This window comes from Urocampus carinirostris, chromosome 12, assembly GCF_059441175.1.
Source record: "Urocampus carinirostris isolate Australia breed hairy pipefish chromosome 12, RoL_Ucar_1.0, whole genome shotgun sequence".
Lineage (NCBI taxonomy): Eukaryota > Metazoa > Chordata > Actinopteri > Syngnathiformes > Syngnathidae > Urocampus > Urocampus carinirostris.
The window spans coordinates 33,958,803-33,981,743 of NC_142360.1; the positions used below are offsets into that span (position 1 = coordinate 33,958,803).

Below are 22,941 nucleotides of genomic sequence, written 5' to 3' on the forward strand. Positions count from 1 at the left end.
CGGGCTGGATATACTGTATATTATATGGCCTAATTCGGCGGATCTCAAATTGTGTGGAAAGTTAAACATTTGGTTCACACTGTTCACGAAACCCTTAAGTGCATAGGTCGTCGGGCACCAATGGGGACGCAACTCTGGTCCTTTTAACAAATGATTTTGCGTACATTTAGAAGTTTGCAAAATACCCAAAATAAACTATGTACTTGTTTAATATCAGGAATGTATTTTTTTTTCATCCAAGATTGCGTGACTCAACCAAAAAGTCGTCAGTTTGGACTACCTACATTTTTAAAAGCTTATATTACTTTCCTTAAAATTTGCACAATATTGTTTCCCTCCCTAAAACAAAGAAAATAATTTCCGTCACTTCCACCATTTAAAAACAACACTTCCCACAATGCAGTTCACAAGGTGTCTAAAAGATGGCCTTGATGAAATATATCTGGAAAATTAATACTAATATGACTTTACATCATTATTTTTATCAACTTTAATGAGTTAACGTGTGTGCGACGAGCACGTATAATGGTCAAGTATAAATGAAGAATTTTAATCAGGCGAGGTCCTGAACTTCGTGTGCCCATTCGGGTCACAGCTTGGAACGAAGTTGCTCCGAAGTTCCCCACACGGAGCAAACAGCAGACGAAGAGTTTATCACTAGTTTTAGTTTTAATGATGATGGCCACTGTGCGTTTGTTTACTTGCATTGTGTCTGTGTTACTCGTTGCGTTTTCCGAAAAGTTCTCTGCACTGGCTGCCTTCTCGCAATCTCTGGACAGCGACTTTACCTTCACTCTGCCCGCTGGTCGCAAGGAATGCTTCTTCCAGACTATGAAGAAGGACGCATCTCTGGAAATAGAATATCAGGTCAGAATATATTTAATATATGCAAAGAATATATTTAATATTTAACTCAGGAATAGTAAGAAAGCGTTTGTTTCTGATTATTTTATATTTTGACGATATCAAGGTAGTGATTTTGGTACCCATAATCTTTTTACAAAAGTAGATAATGCGGTTCGGTAATGTGCTATTTCTGTATCTTGATGAAACAAATGTAGGGGATAAAAAAGAAATGTAATGTAAAGGAAAAGTAGGAAAGACTGGAACTGTGATTGTAAGAGGGGAGTAGTACAGTATACGAATGATGCTAAATGAATAAACTGATGAGCAATAGAGGAACACATTGAGCAAGAAAAGCTCAAACCTCTGTTTGAATTTGAGAAAAAAAAGGCTGATTGAACTTATTATCGTCCTCATTTCCAATTATAGGTTCTTGACGGCGCAAGCTTGGATGTGGATTTCTACATCTCCTCGCCGTCCGGCCAGGTTCTCTACAGTGACCATCACAAGTCTGATGGGATGCACACGTAAGCTCAGGCACAATAAGATTTTGTATGTTCAAATCGATTTGTATACAACCAACATAAAATGCAGTACTGGCGTCCCGTAGCGTAGAGACTGAGGACGGCGACTACATGTTCTGCTTTGACAACACCTTCAGCAGCATTTCAGAGAAGCTCGTCTTCTTCGAGCTGATACTGGACAACATGGACACTGACGAGGAGACCGAGGACTGGAAGGAGTATGTGCAGGGCACTGACATGTTGGACATGAAGTTGGAGGACATTATGGTGAGTGGACGACATGTTTTATTGTCACGTTTACTATATTTGTTTAGATGTTTACCAAAGCTGACATTAAATTCATCCTCACAAAGTGCTTCTTTTCAGTATTTTTCTATCTTGTGATTGGCTGGCCGGAACAAAACTACATTGTAGTTTTTGTATTGAACAAGGCTCTCTTCTAGACTTTGTCCCGTGTTGTATTTGCCACGTCGGGTGCAGCGTGACCCAGGTGGCAAAATAGTTTGGATGGTCAGCTACTGTTCTGAACTCTCACCCATTTGCTCTTTGAGGCTGGGCCAATTGTTTCAGACACATTGCAAGATCCACCCTGCTGAATTGTGACAAAGGGCGCACATGCGTTGCTTGGCTGAGTGATAGGAAATGCATCTTGCAGCTGGCTTTTGTTGAAGGGGGGGGATTCTTGTAGTACTTCTATTACTCAAGTATGATTCATGTACTGTAATCTCGCTACTTTGTACTTTGCGCCCACAGTTTATCGCAGCATTAAAAAAAAATTGCGATCCATTATCCCTCGTTGCATAATGTTGCAGAAAAACATTTTTGGGGGGTCTGGTAGCTCTTTTTTGCTGTTCGATCCACCAAAGAGTGATCCCCGCTCTTTTTTCGTTTTTGCTGTACTGTCCACTAGGGGTGGGACAAGAAATCGATTCATGTTTATAGAGTTTTTAATGGTAACGGTAAATGGTCTGCATTTATATAGCACTTTTTAAGTCAATGAAGACCTCCCAAAGCGCTTTACAATGTGCTTCACACTTACCCATTCACACACACACTCACACAGCAAGAGCAGCCATGCAAGGCGCCTACCTGCTTATTGGGGGCGTTAGGGATTCAATGTCTTGCCCAAGGACACTTTGACATATAACACGGAGGAGTCGGGAAACGAACCTGCGGTCTCTTGATCCCAAGACGAGCGCTCCTGTGCTAATGCCGCCCTTGATCATGATTTCAGTTTTGGTGATTTTTAAAATCTAAGTATCTCCCAGGAATTGATTTTTGTGACGTTATATCCAGTAAGTAAAAATGCGGGAAAGCACACAGAAGTGGAAAAGGGAGGAAGAAAGCAAGTAATGAGAAATAAATCCGGCGCCCATAAATTTAAAATCCCAAGTATGCACACATACAAAAACTGTTTAATTTGAAGGAACTCAATTTAAATTTGATACCTTACACCAGTGCTGTTATTTCTTTCAGAGGCTCTATTTTACTTCTCCTACAGTGTTAACTGTAAATAGGATCATTTAAAGACGACATGTGTCACGTTGACATTTCAGTTAATGACATTTTGTGGCTTGAAACCTGTTGCACAGCGTACATGTTATGATCTCATTGTCTCCGTTGAATAAATGTCAGCTTCCAGACTGACTGACAGACTAATGTGCATTGTTTGAACATTATTTGTGGTTTATTGTCAGAGGAGTGTATGGTTTAAGTTGCTTGTTTTTAGGGAAAGACCATCAATTTTATCAAATAACAATACTTGTACAATTGCAATTATTGAGAATCGTGATCTAAATCAAATTGGCACCTTAGTATCGTGATAAAATTGAATCATGACCAAAGCATATCGTCCCTCCTGTCCACCAAAAACAAAATGGCAGTGATCTATTACCCCTGATTTTGTATTGCTGCAAGTGTTTTTCAGGCCTGGCATCTTTTTTGCCGTTCTATCATTATTAAAACTAGCTAACAGCCCACAGATGTTTTACATGCACATATACTACATTTCCCACAATGCAACTGGAGACACACATGTGCTTATGTACGAAAGAAAGACAGGGAGAAAAAACATGAATTCGATTTACATATCTCAATATGATTAGCGAGCTACTTCCTGCTGTGCGTACATGTAATAGGACTATAATTTTCCCCCAACAATTACATCAGATTTTAGGTTGCATAGAATCTTGTTGGTAAAAGGAATCTGCATATACATATTAAGTCCCTTTTGTTATAAAAACGATAGCTTTATTCATCGGATAACAATGGAATATATTTCACATAAGGTTCACTGGCTATATGCGTAATTTTAAATATTTTACAATGAATATTCAGTTCGGTGGCCTTGGGGGTATGACGCCCGCCCCGAGACTGGGAGGTTGTGGTTCAAGCCTCGGCCGAGTCATACCTAAGACTTAAACATTGGTACCCGTTGCCTCCCTGCTTGGCGTTCAGCATTAAGGGTTGGAATTGGGGGGTTTGGTCACCTAATGACTCCCAACACCTCAGTTGGGTTGAGCGAGGGGGCTGGGAACCCCCTCCTCTAAATCAATCTCCCAAAAAGGGTCAGAAATGACTCTAGCTAGCCACCCCCCACTAGGGGGATATGGCTGTGGTATATATTAATACAATGAATATTCGATGTGTCTGCTTATAGAAAAAAAAGACACTGCGTTTATTGGACTTAGACACCCTTTTCCTAACGTTCCTGTCAAATTCGCCTAAGATACCATTTGAAGAGGTACCTAAATAAACTGAATGCTTGAACCATTTGAAGCATATGGACAGTTTTGGTCTCTTTTGAAAGGTAACAATCCCAATTTTCCCAATTCGAAATAATCACTGCAAGTGCTCCTAACATCCAGTAATCTGAGTCAGGACACACAGATATAGAAGGTTTTTATTCGAGCCTGATTTTTATTTTTGCAATTAAATGCCTGCTGATTAGGGTAGCTTAGGGATCTTAGCTGAAAAACAGGTGAGACAATAGCTTGAAGCCTGAACTAATACTTTGTGAAATTTTCACAATCTGAAGTCAAGTCATGTTTATTTGTATAGCCCTTGATCACAAAGAGTCTCAAAGGGCTGCACAGATCAAAGATTATTGCAAACTACGGACTGTTATGACACCATCTCCTCATATAAAACCTACATGAGGGCAAATAATAATAATAATAATAATAATAATTTCCTTTGTATTGTCATTCTTTGTAACAATGTACACAGAACGAAATGTCGATACACCTGACCCGTTGTAGCGAGACGATGCAGCCGCAGCCAACAGAGGGCGCCGCCATTTTACCAATTAGGTATGACTCGGCCGAGGCGCGAACCAGCGACCTCCCAGTCTCAAAGCGGGCACACTACCATCTAGGCTACTGAGCTGGTACACATATTATCGACATAAAATATAGGTTATTCATATGCTATAGAATAGAAGTGTGTTTTAAGCTTAGATTTAAACATTTCCACTGAGGTTGCAGATCGAATCTCAGGGGGAAGAATGGAAAACGCTCTCGAACCTGCGGATCTCTTCTTGGCTTTTGGGATCACGAGTAGACCAGCGTTTTCAGAGCGAAGGCTCCGGACCAGAACATAGGGGGAAATTAAGTCCGAAAGATATGAGGGAGCAAGTCCATGCATAATTTTGTATAATAACAACAGAACCTTAAAATTACATCTAAGGCTGACAGGGAGTCAATGCAGGTTAGCTAAAATCAGGGTAATGTGATCAAACTTTCTTGTCTTAGTTAAAAGCCTTGCTGCAGCATTTTGTACTAGCTTAAGGCTCTTTATTTTGGACTTCGGGAGACCGGAGAGTAGTGCATTACAGTCATCGAAAAACTGAAAAACTAAACATTGTATTTAACCCATTTCTCTAAGGGTATTTGCGCCTAATAAGGGTGTGTAAAAATTAATCACAAATTGAGTTGCGCACGTTTATTTTCGGCTTGGATCTGAATACATACCTGGAAAAGGGCAAAATTATTGGCTAACCAGTGTCAATTATCATTCACTTTGGTTACTATTGACATTTGAAACCTACAGGAGGCGATCTTCATTTTACGAAACAGGCCAGTATAGGTCCATGTGGGTGTAGACTGTAAAAAAAAGCCTGCTATTGGCCGAGTGCTGTCAGTCAAAAGGTCAGATGATAACTACCATACTGGAAATAATTTGACGAGCCTGTTTATTTTTAAAGGAGAGTTTTGGAGCTAAATAAATGCATAACTCCAGGGAATGCCAAGTGAAGCAGATGTGCTTTTAGGCGGATTTTTTTTTAACTGTCCACATTATCATGAGTAAATGTTTTACACGGTTGGATTCTCTCGGATGTAATGAAGCCATTTTTGCGAACATTCAACAAATTTGATGATGGCCAGGGGACGTAATTGTTTAGTTATGCCAGCTTTTTCGTTTTCGGGTATCTTGTTTCAGACTGATGGGGGTCTTTCTGTGATAAGTATATCTTTATCTTCGAATGGCAAATGTAATCTCATTGCAAACAAAATATACAGTACTACCGTAAATTCCGGACTATAGAGCGCACCTGATTATAAGCCGCACACATCACATTTTAAGGGGAAAACCGATTTTGTCCATACACAAGCCGCACCTGTATATAAGCCGCATGCACCCACATCAAATAGACACAAAATTAATCCAAGCCAAACTTCAAGTCCCACGATTGAAACTAAATTTCCTTCATTGAAACACACAGTCCAAAAATCACAGCCGCCAAAATGAATGTCAAATGATATAGGTACTTAAAATTTGTTGCAGACCTGCAGATTCTGGGTGCCCGTTGATAGTAATCCAAGGAAAAAAAGTGTATATTTCCAAAGATAAGGGTGGGAAAAATACGTATCCATTATTGTTCGCCGTGTCCACAAAAACTCACCTTTACCGGTCCCCACTTTCCCATCAGCCTGCGTTTGCTCCGCCCCTCTTTTTAATTTGCTCGTGCAGAATAAGTGTCTCAAATAAATACAAATAAATACATTACAAAAATATACAGTTGGAAATACATATTACATATTTACAAAGAAAGACGGTACATCGAGAGTTTTCAAAGCTTTAATAATAATAATATAACTTTCATTCTAAACCGTGCCTTTGGGAAGTAGCCTCACGCTACTAACAAGACGCTCGCATACCTGCAAATTAGTCTGTTAAGGAAATAAATGCGGCAATCGTTAGAATCACGGCAGACCAACTGCTTCTTCCTCCTTGAAAATGACATCTAAGCTGTCTTTCTCAATGTCGGAAATAACTTTATCATGATGACGTAGATCTACGCTCCCTTACTTATACACCCCAGCAATATGCCCATTCGCTCCTAACATGGAAGCTGCGCCATGAGCCTTATTTTGTGCAATTTGCACGATGAGGGTATGTTTACGCTCATAAATTGTGATCTTCTTCGGCTCATATATTCCACCGGTCTAAATCGTTCCTCTCATACTCGAGCGTTAAAAAAATTACATAAATTGGCCGCATCTCTGAATAAGCCGCAGGGTTGAAAATTTGGGAAAAAAGTAGCGGCTTATAGTCCCGAATTTACGGTACATTGTTATCACGGACAATAAGGACAATTCTAATTTTGTACATCCTTTCTTCTGCCAGGACACCATCAACAGCGTTAAGTCAAGGCTGGGTAAGAGCGCTCAGATCCAAACAATGCTGCGCGCCTTCGAGGCTCGTGACCGCAACCTGCAGGAGAGCAACTTTGACCGGGTCAACTTCTGGTCACTTTTCAACATGGTGGTCATGATGCTAGTGTCGGCAGTGCAGGTCTATTTAGTGCGGTCGCTCTTTGAGGACAAGAGGAAGACTCGCACGTAACAGGGTTTGGGGGGGTGAACAGTTTTGGACATTACAGATATTCAGCATATACGGCTCTGAAAAATTTCTGCTCTTCAGACCACTGGATATTAAAGCATTCTGTTTGCATACTTTATTGCTTTAGTTTATCACTGATCTGACTCTTAATGAATTAAAAAGTACCAATGTGTAATATTTGACCACTAGATGGCAGTGTTATCTGGTACGAGTAAGGGCCAGTGAAACACACCAGAATGGCGGGCATCCCGCCGGACAAACATGGCGCTGACTTAAGTGGGGATTTCACGGTGGAAAAAATACAAATTTCTTAACCTACCGTGTTTTCCGCACTATAAGGCGCACCGGGTTATAGGGCGCACCCCCAAAAAATAGTTTTTGGTCCTATATTTTCCATACATAAGGCGCACCGGATTATAAGGCGCTACAATGGGAACGTCGACAAAACAGTCAGATAGTTCAGTCAAACGGATTACCCCCTTACCACTCCGAAAGCTTGCAAAGAAGCAAATACGTGTCTCAGACATGTACGGAAACAGTGTCTGTACGATGTCACCAATCACTCAAATGCATCGTTCCAAATATCATTCGAAAGGTTAAAGTCTTGGGATTCAAGAAATGGCAAACATTTCTTAGTTTCCATTTTATTTTTTGCTGACAACTGTGTGGACAGCAAAGTAAGAATTTTATTGTGCAGGGAAACGGGGTTCTTTATTGTGCCTATGACAATAAACACTTTGAATTGAATTTAGTTTAGAAATAGACTCATCACAGAAACATCAAGATCGTTCTAAAACAAGATAACCGGGAAAATATAAAGCCGCATAGCTCACCTAAGTTCTCTTGCAGCCATCACGTTCAATAATGATACGTAACCATGGTCTTCTTACAACCGTGAGTGTAGTAAATCCAGGAGAGTAAAATATTTACAAATACAGAATAGTAAAAAATGTTTTCTCTATGCCGTAGTGCAACCCAACGTGCGATTCACATTCATCTTTTTCGGCCAATTGCAGGCTTTGTTTCGCCCCTTTAACCTATGCGAGCCTGTAAATGATAAAAAGGATCAGCCTCCTTTACCCCCGAATAACTTTAGCCAATAGTGACTGATTCAAATGATGATTGACACATTGGTTAGGAAATTTTAGGTGCGCCTTATAGTGCGGAAAATACGGGGTTTTTTTTTCACAAAAATCAACATTGGTATGATAGTTCATGTATTTATGCCTAGTATACAAATGTTTTTTTTTGACTGGATTAAAAAATAAATGTATACCACTGGGAGGAACTAAATATTGCACTGTCCTTTTAAAGTCAACTTTTAAGTGATTTACTTGGTCTTTCTTTCATAAATGATTATTTCAGAACACATCATTCATATCCATCCTTCACTGTCCAGTGTTGTGAATTCAATTGTACCATGAGAGTAATCTCTTATTGACTGTTACAATCAGGATAAGATTTATTGATTATAGAGCTGAACCTGGTCGAGTCACAGGTTGTGGTATTTATTAATGTACTTGTGTAAATTAAAATGATTTTGACTATACAACTGTATTGCCGAGTAATGCTTGCTTTCTTCCTTGCGCAAACATCTTAACCATCATTACATACAGAATCTTTGTTTTAACATTCGAATTTGAGTTCTACTATGGGGTTAAAATGAGATAAATTGCTATTTTGTTACGTTTTAGCAACTAAAAATATTGCCAAACCAGATTGCGTGATATTGTTATTCAAGAATACTGTATTTGCCCACCTGGTCATATTCGCGATCAAAATTACAGTGCTGTGAAAAAATATTTGCCCCCTTCCTGATTTCTATGTATTTGTTGTTTTGCATTTCTATCATTCACAAAAGGTTTTAGATCATCAAAACAATTTTAATATCACAGACAACTCAAGGAAATGCAAAAAGCAGATTTGAGGTAATGATTTCATTATGTAGCCAATAAATCAAAACCTGTACAAAAAAATGAATTGCCCCCTGAATCTAATGGCTTGTTGGCAGGGTTACTTTAACTGGATTACTTTCAATTACTTTTGGATTACTCCAATACCGATTATGCTAATAAAAGACAAAAGAACCTAAATATGAATAAAATTACTACATTTTGTGCAGGCTTGGGGAGTAACGGAACACATGGAACGGCAAAAATGATGTTGGCAAGCTGTTTGGATTCATTTTCATTTTGTTTCTGTCGCATTTTATGTTAGTTTTGCCGGAGATCAAAGCCAGGAGAGAAAGCTTACCACGTGTTGTGAGTCATAATTGTATTCATATTTAGTTTCTTTTGTCTTTTATTAGCACATTTGATATTGGAGTAATCCAAAAGTAATTGAAAGTAATCCAGTTAAAGTAATACTACCCAACCCCTCTTGTTGAGCCACCTTTAGCAGCGATAAGAGAAATCTAGCGTTTACAATAAATGGTAATGAGTCACAAAGCTGTGGAGGAATTTTGCCCTACTCTTTTTTTGCAAAATGGTTTCAAATCTGCCATAATGGAAGGTTTTCTAGTAAACTGCCCAGTTAAGGTCACACCATGATTCCGTAAGAAATTGGAAAAAAAATATTGAAATCTATCAGTCCGAAAAAGGCTACAACGCCATTTCCATGGCTGTAGAGCTCCAGTAAACCACTATCAGAGCCATTATCCACAAATGGAGAAAACTGGAAAGTGGCAAAACTTCCCAGGAGTGAGAAACCAACTGAGGTTACTAAAGTGTGCAACGACGCCTCATACAGGTGACAGAAGAACCTTGAAAAACATCCTAAGACAAATCATCATCTCACATTTGCCAAATAGCATCTTGATAATCAAGACTGAAGGAAAAACACTCTGTGGACTGATGAAATAAAAAAATAAACTTTTTGGAAGGTGTGCATACCATTACATCTGGCATAAAAACGGTGCAGCATTTCACAAAAACAACTTGATCCCAACAGTGGCAGTTTCATGATCTGGGGCTGCTGGGACTTGCTGTGGTTGACTGAATAATAAAGTCTGATGTTGACCAGAATACTCTGAAAAGAAATGTCAAGCCTCAGTTTGTGTCTTCAAACTCAAGCGCTCTTGGATCATGCAGCAGGACAATAATCAAAAAAACACCAGTCCAACTTCGAATGGCTAAAATTTTTTTTAAAAAAAGGGTTCCTGAGTGGCCGAGTCAAAGTCTGGATCTAAATCCAATTGAGATGAAGTGGTGTGACCTTCAAGGGTCGACCATGCTAGAAAACCCACCAATATGGCGTATTTCAAACAATTTTGCAAAGAAAAGTGGGCTAAAACTCCTCCGCAGTGTTGTGAAACAGTCATTACCAATTTTCGTCAAAGTTTGCTTTCTGTAAATGCAGATGGCCCAAATCGCTCTTAAGTTCAAGGGACAAATACTTTTCCATATACAGTGGAACCTCGGTTCTCGACCATAATCCGTTCCAGAACCCTATTCGAAAACCGATTTGGTCGATCACCGAAAATCGTTTTTGCCATTAAAAGTAATGTAAAATCATTTTAATCCGTTCCAAATCCTTGAAGGCTTACCATGAACGTAAACATGAAGCTAACCCAGGCTAATCGTACGTTCGCGTTAGCGTAATCTTCCGTACGAAAGATTACGCTAACATGAACGTGTAAAAATAAAAATATCAGGTCGTTTACACGTCATTTAGCACCGGGGTCTCCACAACAAGTGGTGAGCGGTTAAAGGATAAAGAAAAGATTTATGAATAGGATTTCTTACCTTTGTGGTGGTCTGCAGAAGCCATGGTCTATTCCCTCGAAAGAAGGGAAACTCGCACATCTTCTCCATATTTTGCTATTATTTCTTTCTTAAATGCAATATTTGTACGCACTACTCTTCTTTTTCACCTGTAGCAACTTTGCTGCTTGCACCGACCTTCTTCCGAGGCATTAGGGGTTAAAACACTCCGTTCACCGATGTTAAAAACGAAAGCATAAAGAAGTGCGCAGTCACGTGACAACAGTTCTTAACGAGGGGTGGGGGCAATCTACACCCGTACGCCGCTCAGCATCGCCCCTAGCGTACCGGCGTTCGAACTCCGATTTTTTTGAACGAAAAGCGAAGCAAGAATTTCTCGAAATTTTTGGTCGAGAACCGATTTGTTCGAACTGAGAGGCGTTCGAAAACCGGGGTTCCACTCTATTACTATTTCCTTGGGTCATCTCTGTGTTATATTAAAATTGGTTTGATGATCTAAAACATTTGTGAGTGATGAAGGATTTTATATTTTATTTATTCAACTATAAGGGATTTTATAAAATTCTATACAAGTTACATTCATTGAATGCAATGAAGATTTTTCACAGAGGAGGCTTAAGGTCTATAACAGGTTGCGCCGTTCCAAATGCGAATGTTTTGTTTAGTTCTGTTGATAACAGGAATCTGATGGAGAAAGCCAGACGCACAAGGATGTCGGGCAGTGTTTTGCTAAGCGCTTTGCTGATATGAGTTTTCTTTAAACATTGCGACACCTTTCGGCGAAGAGGTGGTGAAGCTGGCACCTGACCCGCCCCATGGGAGGAGTCGGCACGCCCCATGGGAAGAGTCCGCACGCCCCATGGGAGGAGCCGACACCCCAGCTTGTGAAAAGAACTTCAGAAGACAGAACTTCAGGAGACAGGAGAATGAGAGGGACAATCGAAAAGGAGGCTCGAGGAAGCTTCGAGCGACAATAATTTGGCTAATTCGATGGGATTCACTTAGTTAAATACTTAAAAAGAAAAATCTCCCCCATGTGGAAATGCCGGTCTCTTGCCCATATTTTCCCATAAAAGAAAAGAGCATGCATTGTTGGGTGAATGGAGGTTATGTTTGGTTAATGGAGACAGATAACTAATTTGAATAATTTGGTAAACGCTTCATTCTTAATGTATTTAATTCCCTAACGGTGATAAATGTGCAAAAAAACACACAAATCTGAAAGGGGGCAAATACGTTTTCCCGACACTGTATGCAAACTTGAAAAGTATGGATGAATAATTTATTAACCTGGGTCCGAAGAATTGTTACCTTTCAATAAAGTTATATTCCAAGTACTACCCTTTATGTATTTGGCATTTTAAAAATTGGAGTACATCCCTTTTACAATCACAATAATCTCTCCCTGAATACAAATGAACACTTGAAAGTATATGCTTCATAACACCAATGTTTATTCAGCTCTGCTAAGTAAGTCAAGTAATCTTCCAAAAACCAAATCCACTTTTGAATGTGCATTGGATTCAGATGAACAGGAATACAATTATTATTAACCGTGCATATAGGATTTACAGTACGATACAAAATGTCGTACAATACATATAAACAAAGTTATTTACAACTCTTGATCGATCGCTTTCGCTCTAAGTCATAATAGAGCGATGCAATAAATTCTCTACAGGTCATCGGCCGCCAGGGTTGGGTAGGGTTACTTTAACTTGATTACTTTCAATTACTTTTGGATTACTCCAATACCAACTATGCTAATAAAAGACAAAAGAAACTAAATATGAATAAAATGACTAAATTTTGTGCAGGCTTGGGGAGTAACGGAATACATGGAACGGCAAAAATGATGTTGGCAAGCTGTTTGGATTTATTTTCGTTTTGTTTCTGTCGCATGTTATGTTAGTTTTGCCGGAGATCAAAGAGATCAAAGCCAGGAGAGAAAGCTTACCGCGTGTGGTGAGTCATAAATTTATTCATATTTAGTTTATTTTGTCTTTTATTAGCATATTTGGTGTTGGAGTAATCCAAAAGTAATTGAAAGTAATCCAGTTAAAGTAACCCTACCCAACCCTGTCGGCCGCATCATTCCAGGATATCCGTACAAATCGAAAACTTTGCCAGGGCAGTAAACATACTTCCCATTGTACTCTGGGAAGTAATTGTGAACATGAGGAGAGTTAGGCTCCGTTTTTATCTCATTTTGGCAGAAACGACACATCTTAGCCGCTGGTGGATTATCTTCCCTTTTATTCATGTCGATCTCCATTTCATTCTTGAAAAACTCCGATTTCACGAACATTTCGATTTGCCCCTCATCGGCACACTTGGCATGAACCGTTTTGCTACCTGAAGGTATTTTTTTGATCCATACTGGTAGAAATATTGGCCAGTTGAGTTGTACTTGGATCTTTGTAATTTCTCCCTTATCTGCTTGTTTAAGACCTCTGCTATGACTTTAGAAAATGAGTCTCCTGACAAGGGAAGGGGGCGCTGGGGGAGAACATTGCTGTTCTTCCCAGTCTTTGCTGGAAGATCACTGCCACTTCTCAGCTTTCTGACTCTGCTGCGGGTTAGCATGATATTCACTTGTGGAGTGCAAACTGGCGCAATTTTCACGATAGGGAAGCTTTTCGGCTCCAACTTCATGACTGGGATGCTTTCCGGCTCTATCGCCATCGTTGAGCCACTAGTGCGCTCCATTTCAGTTAGTGGAAAACTTTCACACTCCATTTTCACTACTGGAACGCTTTCAGGCTCCGTCTTCACGATTGGGTCGCTATCCCGTTTCATCGCCACCACTGGAAAGCTTTCTGGTTCCAGCTTTACCTTTGTCGCTGGATTGTCTTCCGGCTCTATTGGCAACACTGGAGGGCTTTTAGGATCCACCTTTGCCACCAGAACTATTCCCGTTTGGCAATGCTTGGTCGGAGAGCGCTGCTTATAAAGAATGCGTTCCTCCTTGGGGTTCTTAGAAAAGTGATCGTTTGCATTGCCAGGGTGTGGTAAGCTGTTCGGCCTGGTGACTGATTGGTCAAGTACATGTTTCACCACTAGTGACAACATTGCCTCATGTTCACGGTATTTGACCAACGGGTTGTCATGGGTGACTTTAAATGGTGCTGTTCTGCTCAAGTGCTCCTGCACACCTGCCTCTCTGCCATGGTCACTGCCCAGCATCTCCATAGCATGTTTCGCATCCTCAGGCAAAATGTTAATCACACGTGGCGGCGTCAACTCAGTCGCTGCCAGGTTTGGAAGAAAATCCATGACATTCATCTGTTCCACAGAAGAACACATCACTAGACGCTTGTACTTATCAAGTGAGCAGTCTTTTAGGTAGTCCTCAGTCACAGTCACGCCACACCAACCTTCAAACTTCTCGTATGAGCCGAACAAGAGCGGACACGAAAGGACGTCCTCACCTGCCTCGGCTTCACATGCATTCTCCAAAGAGTGGACGTAAGCTAAAAAAGCGCGGTAATACCTAAGCCGCAGAACCCTGTTCAGCTGGTCCGCCATGACCGACGTGAACTTGCCCGTGCAAAGTAGTTCATCCATAACAGTCTTGCATATGGCTTTTTTAAAGGTCATGAAAGCTGGCAAGATGCTCATGAAACGCTTGGGCAGTTTCTCCAGCCACCGCGGACTGTCTGCGTACCAGCGTTTGTGGCAGACCTTACAGCAGAGCTCAGAAGACAGGATGTAGTACTGCCCTCCTGTGCCAGCAACAGCACATGGGCGCCCCACACCAATGGAAACGACCTGTCGAAAGTATGCAAATTCTGTAAAAATGCAAAGTACATGGTTTCTGTATAAAATATCTATATATTTAATCTGTATATTCCAATTTTTTTCTGAAATAATGCATTTGACATCATGAGCTGTGAGGAACACTAGCACCCTTGCAAGCCATTTGCCATATTGTTTTACGTGTTAATGATTTGAAAAGCGAGTGTTTTAAGCAATGTTTTGGTCGTTAAGTGGAAAATGATTAGGCCTTGTGCTGCAGTTTGAGAGAGTCCGGGTACTGATCATAGTGTTGGGCTTTTTTGCTGGCCGAAAGGCGGAAATGTTGCGAGAAATTGGGCAAAATTGGTGAAAGAAGAAGTTTGTATTTTGTATTTTCTCGTTCATATTTTTTCTCTTATGTCTTTTCTCTTAGGTCTAAATATAATGGAAGCTAGAGCTCTTGTTAGTGATAGAAAGGAGTGGAGAGGTGTTGTGAAAGGATAGTGGGATTGTAGAGGCGTTCTTAAGGATGGGCTGGGCACCCGTATGATGCGGCAGGGGTAAACCAGTGACAGCTGTCGGGCCCTGCTGTTGAACCAAAGAGTGTGTTGTGTCACCCTGACTCGAGTGACGTAGCCGCTTTCTGGTGTCCCATTTAATCTGGAGGGACAAAGCATGACCAACTTAGGTGCCGAGGTGCCTAACTTGTTTGGGTGTTTGGGCAATTGGGTTGGCCATGGTCCCAAAAATTTTGTGTGTGTTTTTTTTTGCTATTTTTTTCCCTTTTATTTTATTTGTTATTGTATGTGTTTGTCTTGCTGTCGGTCACCCCTCTTGAGGGATATGACCAAGGTAGATAGATAGATAGTTTTTTTCTCTTCAATCATGTTGCAACAGACACCACACCAAAAAATGAACAAATGACTTCAAAAGTAAAAAGGGATTACATATTGAAACCAAAGGCTTATAACAAAGTCAATGCCTGCATTGTCACTAAAACCCAAATTTTGTGCTAAAGTGAACCACAAATACACTAACAACTGAAGAATGCAGTTCAATAGGAATAAATAATACATCGACAATGTTTGTGATATTTACAGTACAAAGTCTATACTTTACAACAGTAAATATATGCACTCCTTTGGTCTTTAGAATGGCCAATTCCCGACTGCGCTTCCTGACAAAAAAAATCAAAAAGTACGTCTGACAAAACGGATTTAAACTGGTAATTAGATCAAACACGATCTCAGAAGAAGTGGCTTAAACACAACTTACCAATCTGTGTTCAGGAAAGGATCCCCCCCTTTTCTTTAACGGAAATGTCAAGTTTATCCTCGCCACTCACCTCAACCATTTGTTAGAATTGATACGGCTATACATCTAATTCTCTGGCACCATGACTGTTTTTTACTCTAGATGTATCAGTCAGGGAAATTCTTTAGTCAAAATCGACAATAAAATTGGGGTCAGAGAAACTTTTGTTCACTACAATTGCTGTTTTGGAGCTGGCCTCGCATGTTGTGTTAATGGGATTTGTCATTTTTAAAGTGTTGTCTTCCTTCAATGACGTTCACAGCAAAAAAAAATCGATGGGTATATTTTGAGATGAGATTCCTCCAGTCCCCAGATGGGTAGAATATTTTGCTACATATGTGCAGGGAGGAACACTACACATTCTGAATCTAATTGAAAAAAATATTGTCCGGTCATGTCTTTAAATGAACACCGTGTCCAGAAACTTCACAATTACCTTTCAAATGTGCAACACAAACCTGCGTCTGTGGACAGTTGTAGAGACACGGTAGCTGGTACACGCTCCTCAATCTGGCCATGATCTCGTGCTCCGGCTTCCAGACGAAAAAAGGATGAAGTTGGAAAGCATTTGGGGATGAAACGCTTTTCCCGGGGTCGAGAATTTCTGGTTGCGGTGGGAAACGCCATAAAGAGATGGCGTTGCCCGGTCTCTGCACCGGGCTACATCCTGGCCAAAGCCCCAACTGTTGCATTTCTTTTTTCATCCACATCTTTTGATGCTGAGAGCAAACCCAGTTTAGATCTTCTTCTGTATTGGTGTCCATGATTGAAGATCTATTAACAGAATTCTGGCGAGAAAATTAGGACTACAAGATTATGGTCCAATAAATAATGACTTGTTTTTGTTAAATTTATTTAGCACGTGATCATATATATTTGTGTATTCTTAAGCAGGGTGTACAGTTTCAAAGTAAAGGCATCAATTCCATAGTGGTTCATAAGTTGTAGTAAAAAATGTGATGCATTCCAATTTAATTGTGTTAACTGATGTGCTATTATTGTTTCCGATTACCTCATCTCGGCTACGTTTTGATAGACAAGGGGTCCCCATCGGGAATTCAAATTTAATCACAAAACTCTCAATGTAATTCAGAACGCTTGTTGCAAAGTCAATAATATACAAAATGATTAAAATTCGAGGCAACTTCAATCAATTATGATCTAGGACACAAATAATATAAGCAATTAAAAGAACGCTGATATATATATGGCGTTTTTTCTGACATTAATATAGTCAAAATATCTCAGATACGACAAAACTCGATAAACATTTGAGACAGCAATACTTACCAAAAAAGTTATTTGAAAAACAACGATTTAAGTGTACTAAAATCGATCCATGTTTTTACTTTACATATAGACCACTTCCGGTTTATTTTCGCCTCTCACGTGTCAACAGCACTACAGACGGATGTAGTGGTCAAATAAATACATGCACGGTTAATTTAGATTGTGTTTTTATTTTTCATTATGGGGAAAAGTGTTCCTGAAACTTGTTTGAGGGAATAAATAAATAACCAATACAATTGTTTGCTCCTGCTAACAGCAGGAAGTGTTTTGCAATCCCGTTTTCTGACAACAGAGGGCGCTATTTACCCTCTTTCCAGTTCCGGGACATTGACAAGACCGCAGTCGTGTGGCTTCCGATACCAAGCTAAACATTCGTTTGGGGTAAGAGATTTAAAATGTACTAAATTGTGTTTGTGTGATCACTTGTGTACAATCGAAAAGTAAAAAACACAAGAGCAGTATACATTAAATTTCCGCTGAGAGGGTCAAATCTGCGAGTTGACAGTGCCAATCTCTCGCTGGCGCATTTACACTAAAAGTCTCGCGTATATAAATACGAATAAGGGGAAGTAAATCTGTTATAAGGTCTTCATTCATCAGTGATTTTTCTCTGTTCCATAATTCAAATTTTAGCACCTGTTTGCTTTGAATTGTGCAAGCACCACAAGTGCATGTTTGAAAACCTATTGCTTAAAAGTAATGTGTAATTTAGAGACAAAATTAAGAATGTACTTCCTGTTTATCACGTCATTGGTTTACATTGCGTTTGTTATGACATGCCATATGCAGTAACTTTTCTTTGAATTCTAATTTTTGTGTTTCCGTGTTTTTTCGCCCACAAAAGTAAGATTGAAATTGGTAAGAAATATTTTTGTTGCAGGAGTTCTGCACTTCACTCGTGTTTATCTTCGTTTCTTCAAACCACCTTCTGTGATTTTCTTCGTCTCGCAGCGCCCTCTGTAAATGAAATGATCTGCATTTATATAGCGCTTTTCAAGTCAAGACTTCCCAAAGCGCTTTACAGTGTGCTTCACATTTCGTGCAGCCATGTAGGGCGCTAACCTGCTTATTGGGGGTATTAGGGGTTCAGTGTCTTAACCAAGGACACTTCGACATGTAACACGGAGGAGCCGGGATTCAAACTGCGATCTCCACTGCCGCCCTGTAGGGACTTACGATCTATAATGCAACACAACATAAATATGGTTCATCCCCTGTAAAATTGCTTCCAGCTGACCAGTGAATTTTTTTAAACGGGGCTTGATTCTTCCATCTCCATCTACGCTTTGCTAGAGTACAGAACAAGATTACAAGGAAAGGGTACTAATGGGACTGAGCCTAACTCTGCCTTTCACTTTTAGGGTAATGGGGCCAGATGACGGCCCGGGCCCAACCGTGCCCTGGCGGAAGGTGCTGTGGGAGCGCCAGCCATACCCAGACAATTATGTGGACCGACGCTTCTTGGAAGAGCTGCGCAGGAACGAGGGTCTTCGCCAGTATCAATACTGGGCTGTGGTGCGAGAAGCTGGTCTGGTGGGGCAGCAGCTCGCGTGTGTGGCAGTTTTTATCACTCTGTGGCTCTACATGGAGCAGGTAAAGAAAATTATGAGGGAATATTTCACAAGTGCTCGATTACTACTGCCTTTTGTGGTGTTCGTCCCTCTTTTTAGGGCCTCCTGTCCCCAGAGACCCTACTTGTTACCAGTCTAGTGATCTCCCTGCTCGGCTATGAATTGTACCAAGCCCTTGGATCTCCAGCGGAACCCAACCATCTCGAAACCCGGACCCGTTTGGCCGATTTACAGAGCGTCACGATTTTCCTGTCCTTCATATTTGGATTTTCACCCGTGCTAAAAACTCTGACAGAATCTGTGAGCACAGACACGGTGTACGCCATGTCCGCCGTCATGCTGTTAGCTCACCTGGTGTCTTTCCCTTACGCACATCCTTCGCCCCCTGGTAGCCTGTCCCTCAACGCAGCGTTGTTTGCCTCCGTGTGTTTGGCTTCCCGCCTCCCGGGTGCCTTGCATACCTTCACCATGCTCAGTTGTGCGCTCATGGTCTTCGCTCTGTGGCCGTGTCTTCTGAGACGGGTGAAAGACGGGGCCCCGCATCATTTTGCCACAGTGTGCACGGGTGTGTGTGTGTCGGGCGTGGCAGGGCTGGCGTCACGTTGGCCTGGTGGGGCTGTCATCTTGGCGCTAGCCCTGGCCAGTGTGATTGTGCTTTGCCCCTGGCTGCTGATCCGGCTGCAGAGGCACAAAGACAACATCCACGGACCTTGGGATGAGGCAGAGATACGTGAGGACCTCAGCCGCTTTCTCCATTGAAGGTCTGGTTGGAACAGACATTGGCTGGAGGCCTTGTTAGGTACATGATCTTTTGATATCAAATGTAATTAAAGAAGAGAAAAAAATCATCTTTGACAAAAACAATGAAAGCTGCACATAATATTCAAAAGGTACGGTATGTATGGTAAGACTTTGGGTTACATTGTCACGGATCCCTTAACCACCTGGGTCGTCTGCAAAAACATCTTGTTGGAACTCATCACTCACCAGGCCGTTTTTTGAGGGTAGGTTGTTTGCTCCCCCACATGAAAGATTGTACCAGTTTCCATAATTACCAATAGCTGGAGAAGCCTCCTGATCTGACTCGGATATGGCAACTTTGATCATCATTGTCATTGGTGTAAAGCGTCCTCTTGCTCTTCAGAAATTAGCTTCTTGCTCTTCAGAAATTAGCCGGACCCCTGCTGCATCTTATCAAGGCGCGCTTTGCCCTCAAAGCCTTCTGGTACGGGTGTGACAATACTGATACCAGATCACTGGGGAAAAAACTCTTTTAAGTTTAAGTAGGAATGTATTGTTAACATTTACATCAAACAGTATACATTAGGTCTTTAACCAAGGGTCACCGTGGTGGTGTCCAAAGGCACCAGGTAGCCTCCAAAGAACACCTGAGTCGCCTGCGAACCGGTTCTGAAAAAATCTCCCCAGTGATGGGTCATTGTGCCGTATTTTCCGGACTATACGGTGCACCTTGTACGACACCCCCCTCCGCCTATATAAGGCGTACTGGACTATAAGGCCCGTGAAATTAAAACTACTGTTGGAGCTAGGAGTTGCATCCTCCCAAAAAAGACGTCATAAAGAAAAAAGGTATTTCATAGAACACAACCTTTTAGAACATGAATGGCCATTGTCATTATGCAGTAGTAGAACGAGATTGATGGGTTTCTCCTTTCAGTGCAAAGTAAGACAAATTAAATGATAAGAATTGTGTAAGAAGATATATTTTAAAAAACAATACATTATATATGATTTTTAATACAGTGGTACCGAACAATTGCACATACTGAATATGCATTTTGCTCATGAACGTCTTTTATGGGAGTGGTAATCTAACATTATGAAATTCAATTTAACCACTAAAATTATTAATTCATAAACGGTCACTGCATTTCATTGTAGTTATGCATTTCCAATTTATTTAGCGTATTTTCAGGTTTATTAGGCACACCAGATTATAAATCGAATTTTTGTGTTTCTGGATAATGGGAGGTTTCATGTGTGCCATATAATCCATGAAATACGATAATTTAAAATATTTATAGACAGTATAATTCAGCTCCTAAACATTAACTTCACAGTAATAATTCGTTTCTGAATGTGTCTCAAACTGGTATCCCTTAATGCTAATCAGTATTAAAAAAGTAGCTGTCAGATTATAACAAAAGTTGGTGACCCTTGTCTGAAACCGTCTATGCAGAGATTATTTTGACTCAAAACTAGAAAGAGCACAACAAACAAATCGCAAGTAGCACACCTACAGTGCCTTATTTCTTCGTTTATTGGATTCAATAAGTAATATTATGTAATAACCTTGAGCATTTTATTTATTTACATTTTTATAGATAAAGCTGCCATTTCAAAAATGATTTGCTTTCTTCGGGTTACTGACACTGTTGATCTTGATAAAGTGCATCTGCAAAGTTTTTACAGAGGTTTTCCCTTGGATATGTCAGAATGAAGTGTCATTAAAGGGACAGTGTGTAATATTAAGTTCCTCCTAGTGGTACGAAAAAACATTCAGTGCAAATAAATACATTTATTTGCAAAATACCTGCACTATCATATCAATGTTAATGTTTATAAGTAACAATAGGTTGAGAAATTTTTTTCTTTTACATGATGGAATCTCTACCTAGAAGTCGCCAGCATGTTTGTCTGGTACCTGCTGCATTTGGGTCTAATTTTCGTTCGCATTAGACAATGCAGTGCCATCTAGTGGTCTAATATTACACATGCCTTTAATTTTAAGTGAAAAATTCGAATGATGTGTTTACTGCTAAGTTTTTTTGTTTTTGTTTTTTTTTAAATAAAATCACAATATCGATTGTAACTTGCTTTGAGATATTTTTCAATTTTAACTGCAACCGAGGGCAAACTTGTTTCCTACTTGCAGCATTTAAATACTTTACCTCAAGACGACAGCGCAGTCCTTCCACAGTTTACGCTTCTTTTCAGGGTTAAGACACAAGAAGTTTAAGCAGTACCTACTGGTTTACTTTTGGGCCTTTAATATTTGTATTTATTACTGTAAACTAACACTTACACTTATGAATCTCATAAATTTGGCTAATCATATTCAAGATTAAAAGGAAGATGTGTTCAATAATTGGTTATCATACAAGCAGTGTTCCCTCTAAGCTGCGCGAGTGCACAATTGCGCACTGCTCGCACATTCTCAGCGCACAAGAAAATCTAGCCAGCGCACAAAAATCAGGGCTCAAAATTACTAATTAAGAAGCGACTTAAGTCAAAGTTACAGTGCATGAAGGTAAAAATACACGGGTTCCACTGACGTTGTGTCCTAAATGCGGTATTTTGAAATCGAGTCGAAGTAGAACGAGGTTGAGTAAAGTTAGTAGAGTTTGTTGAGAACCGGCTTCTATGGCTCGGCTCACTAAAAGGAACCGGCTCTTTCGGGTCCTAAACGGCTCTTCAGGTTGTTTTTGCTTTTTTCATCCCTATGTGACCAAATATTATGTAAAATTATGCACAAAATGACTTAAAGGAAGGGTGGAAGAGAACAAAAAAGAAAAAAATACCAAAATGAAAAAGTAGTGAAAAGCTGGGAAAAAAACAGGGAAGAGAACAAAAGAAAGACAAATTTCGAAAAATGTAGGAAAAAGTAAATAGAGAACAAAAAGTAACAGCTCGGAAAAAATGAACACAATGAGATTTATTTTAAAGGAATTTTTAAAAAAGTAGAAAAAAACACAGAAGAAGGAAGAAAAAGTTTGTGTTACATTCAAATAATTTCCTATTATATAAAGTGAATCTTGTTGCCAACATTGTACTTCCACTAAAAAATCTGTATCTTACAACAGACTAAATAAGCCCCCAAAAATGTTAATATTATGCCACAAAATATATCAGGAAATAAAAAGAAATGGATATCTTGTGAAAGAATTTTAAGAACAAACGACGTTTATAGGCCGTACAACCTTTGCAATAGTACATGAGTCAATTCATTCAAAAGAGAAAAATAATTTTGTATTGCCAGAAACTCTGCAAAATGTAACTTGATGTCAAGTTTTGGACATGTTTGATAATGACTTAGTTGCCACACTTGGGATTATGGTTGCTCACTGTTATTTC

General features: G+C 40.0%; 3 protein-coding genes across 3 annotated transcripts; 2 read left to right on the plus strand and 1 right to left on the minus strand.

Annotated features, from left to right (window-relative positions):
- The first annotated feature begins 559 nt into the window (after positions 1–559).
- tmed5 (transmembrane p24 trafficking protein 5) lies at positions 560–8,768 on the plus strand. Its single transcript, XM_088349289.1, has 4 exons — positions 560–867; positions 1,273–1,370; positions 1,454–1,634; positions 6,996–8,768. The coding sequence occupies exons 1-4, from the start codon at positions 673–675 to the stop codon at positions 7,212–7,214; spliced, it is 693 nt and encodes a 230-aa protein (XP_088205415.1). The 5' UTR covers positions 560–672; the 3' UTR covers positions 7,215–8,768.
- Positions 8,769–13,172: 4,404 nt separating this feature from the next.
- Positions 13,173–17,691, minus strand: LOC148355656 (uncharacterized). The gene is made up of 3 exons (XM_088350033.1): positions 17,276–17,691; positions 16,444–16,773; positions 13,173–14,704 (listed from the first exon to the last, which is right to left on the minus strand). Exons 2-3 carry the CDS (start codon positions 16,747–16,749, stop codon positions 13,232–13,234), a joined length of 1,779 nt encoding a protein of 592 aa, XP_088206159.1. The 5' UTR covers positions 16,750–16,773; positions 17,276–17,691; the 3' UTR covers positions 13,173–13,231.
- On the plus strand, positions 17,596–21,136 carry pigc (phosphatidylinositol glycan anchor biosynthesis, class C). The gene is made up of 3 exons (XM_088350034.1): positions 17,596–17,656; positions 18,637–18,868; positions 18,946–21,136. Exons 2-3 carry the CDS (start codon positions 18,641–18,643, stop codon positions 19,603–19,605), a joined length of 888 nt encoding a protein of 295 aa, XP_088206160.1. The 5' UTR covers positions 17,596–17,656; positions 18,637–18,640; the 3' UTR covers positions 19,606–21,136.
- The last annotated feature ends 1,805 nt before the right edge of the window (positions 21,137–22,941 follow it).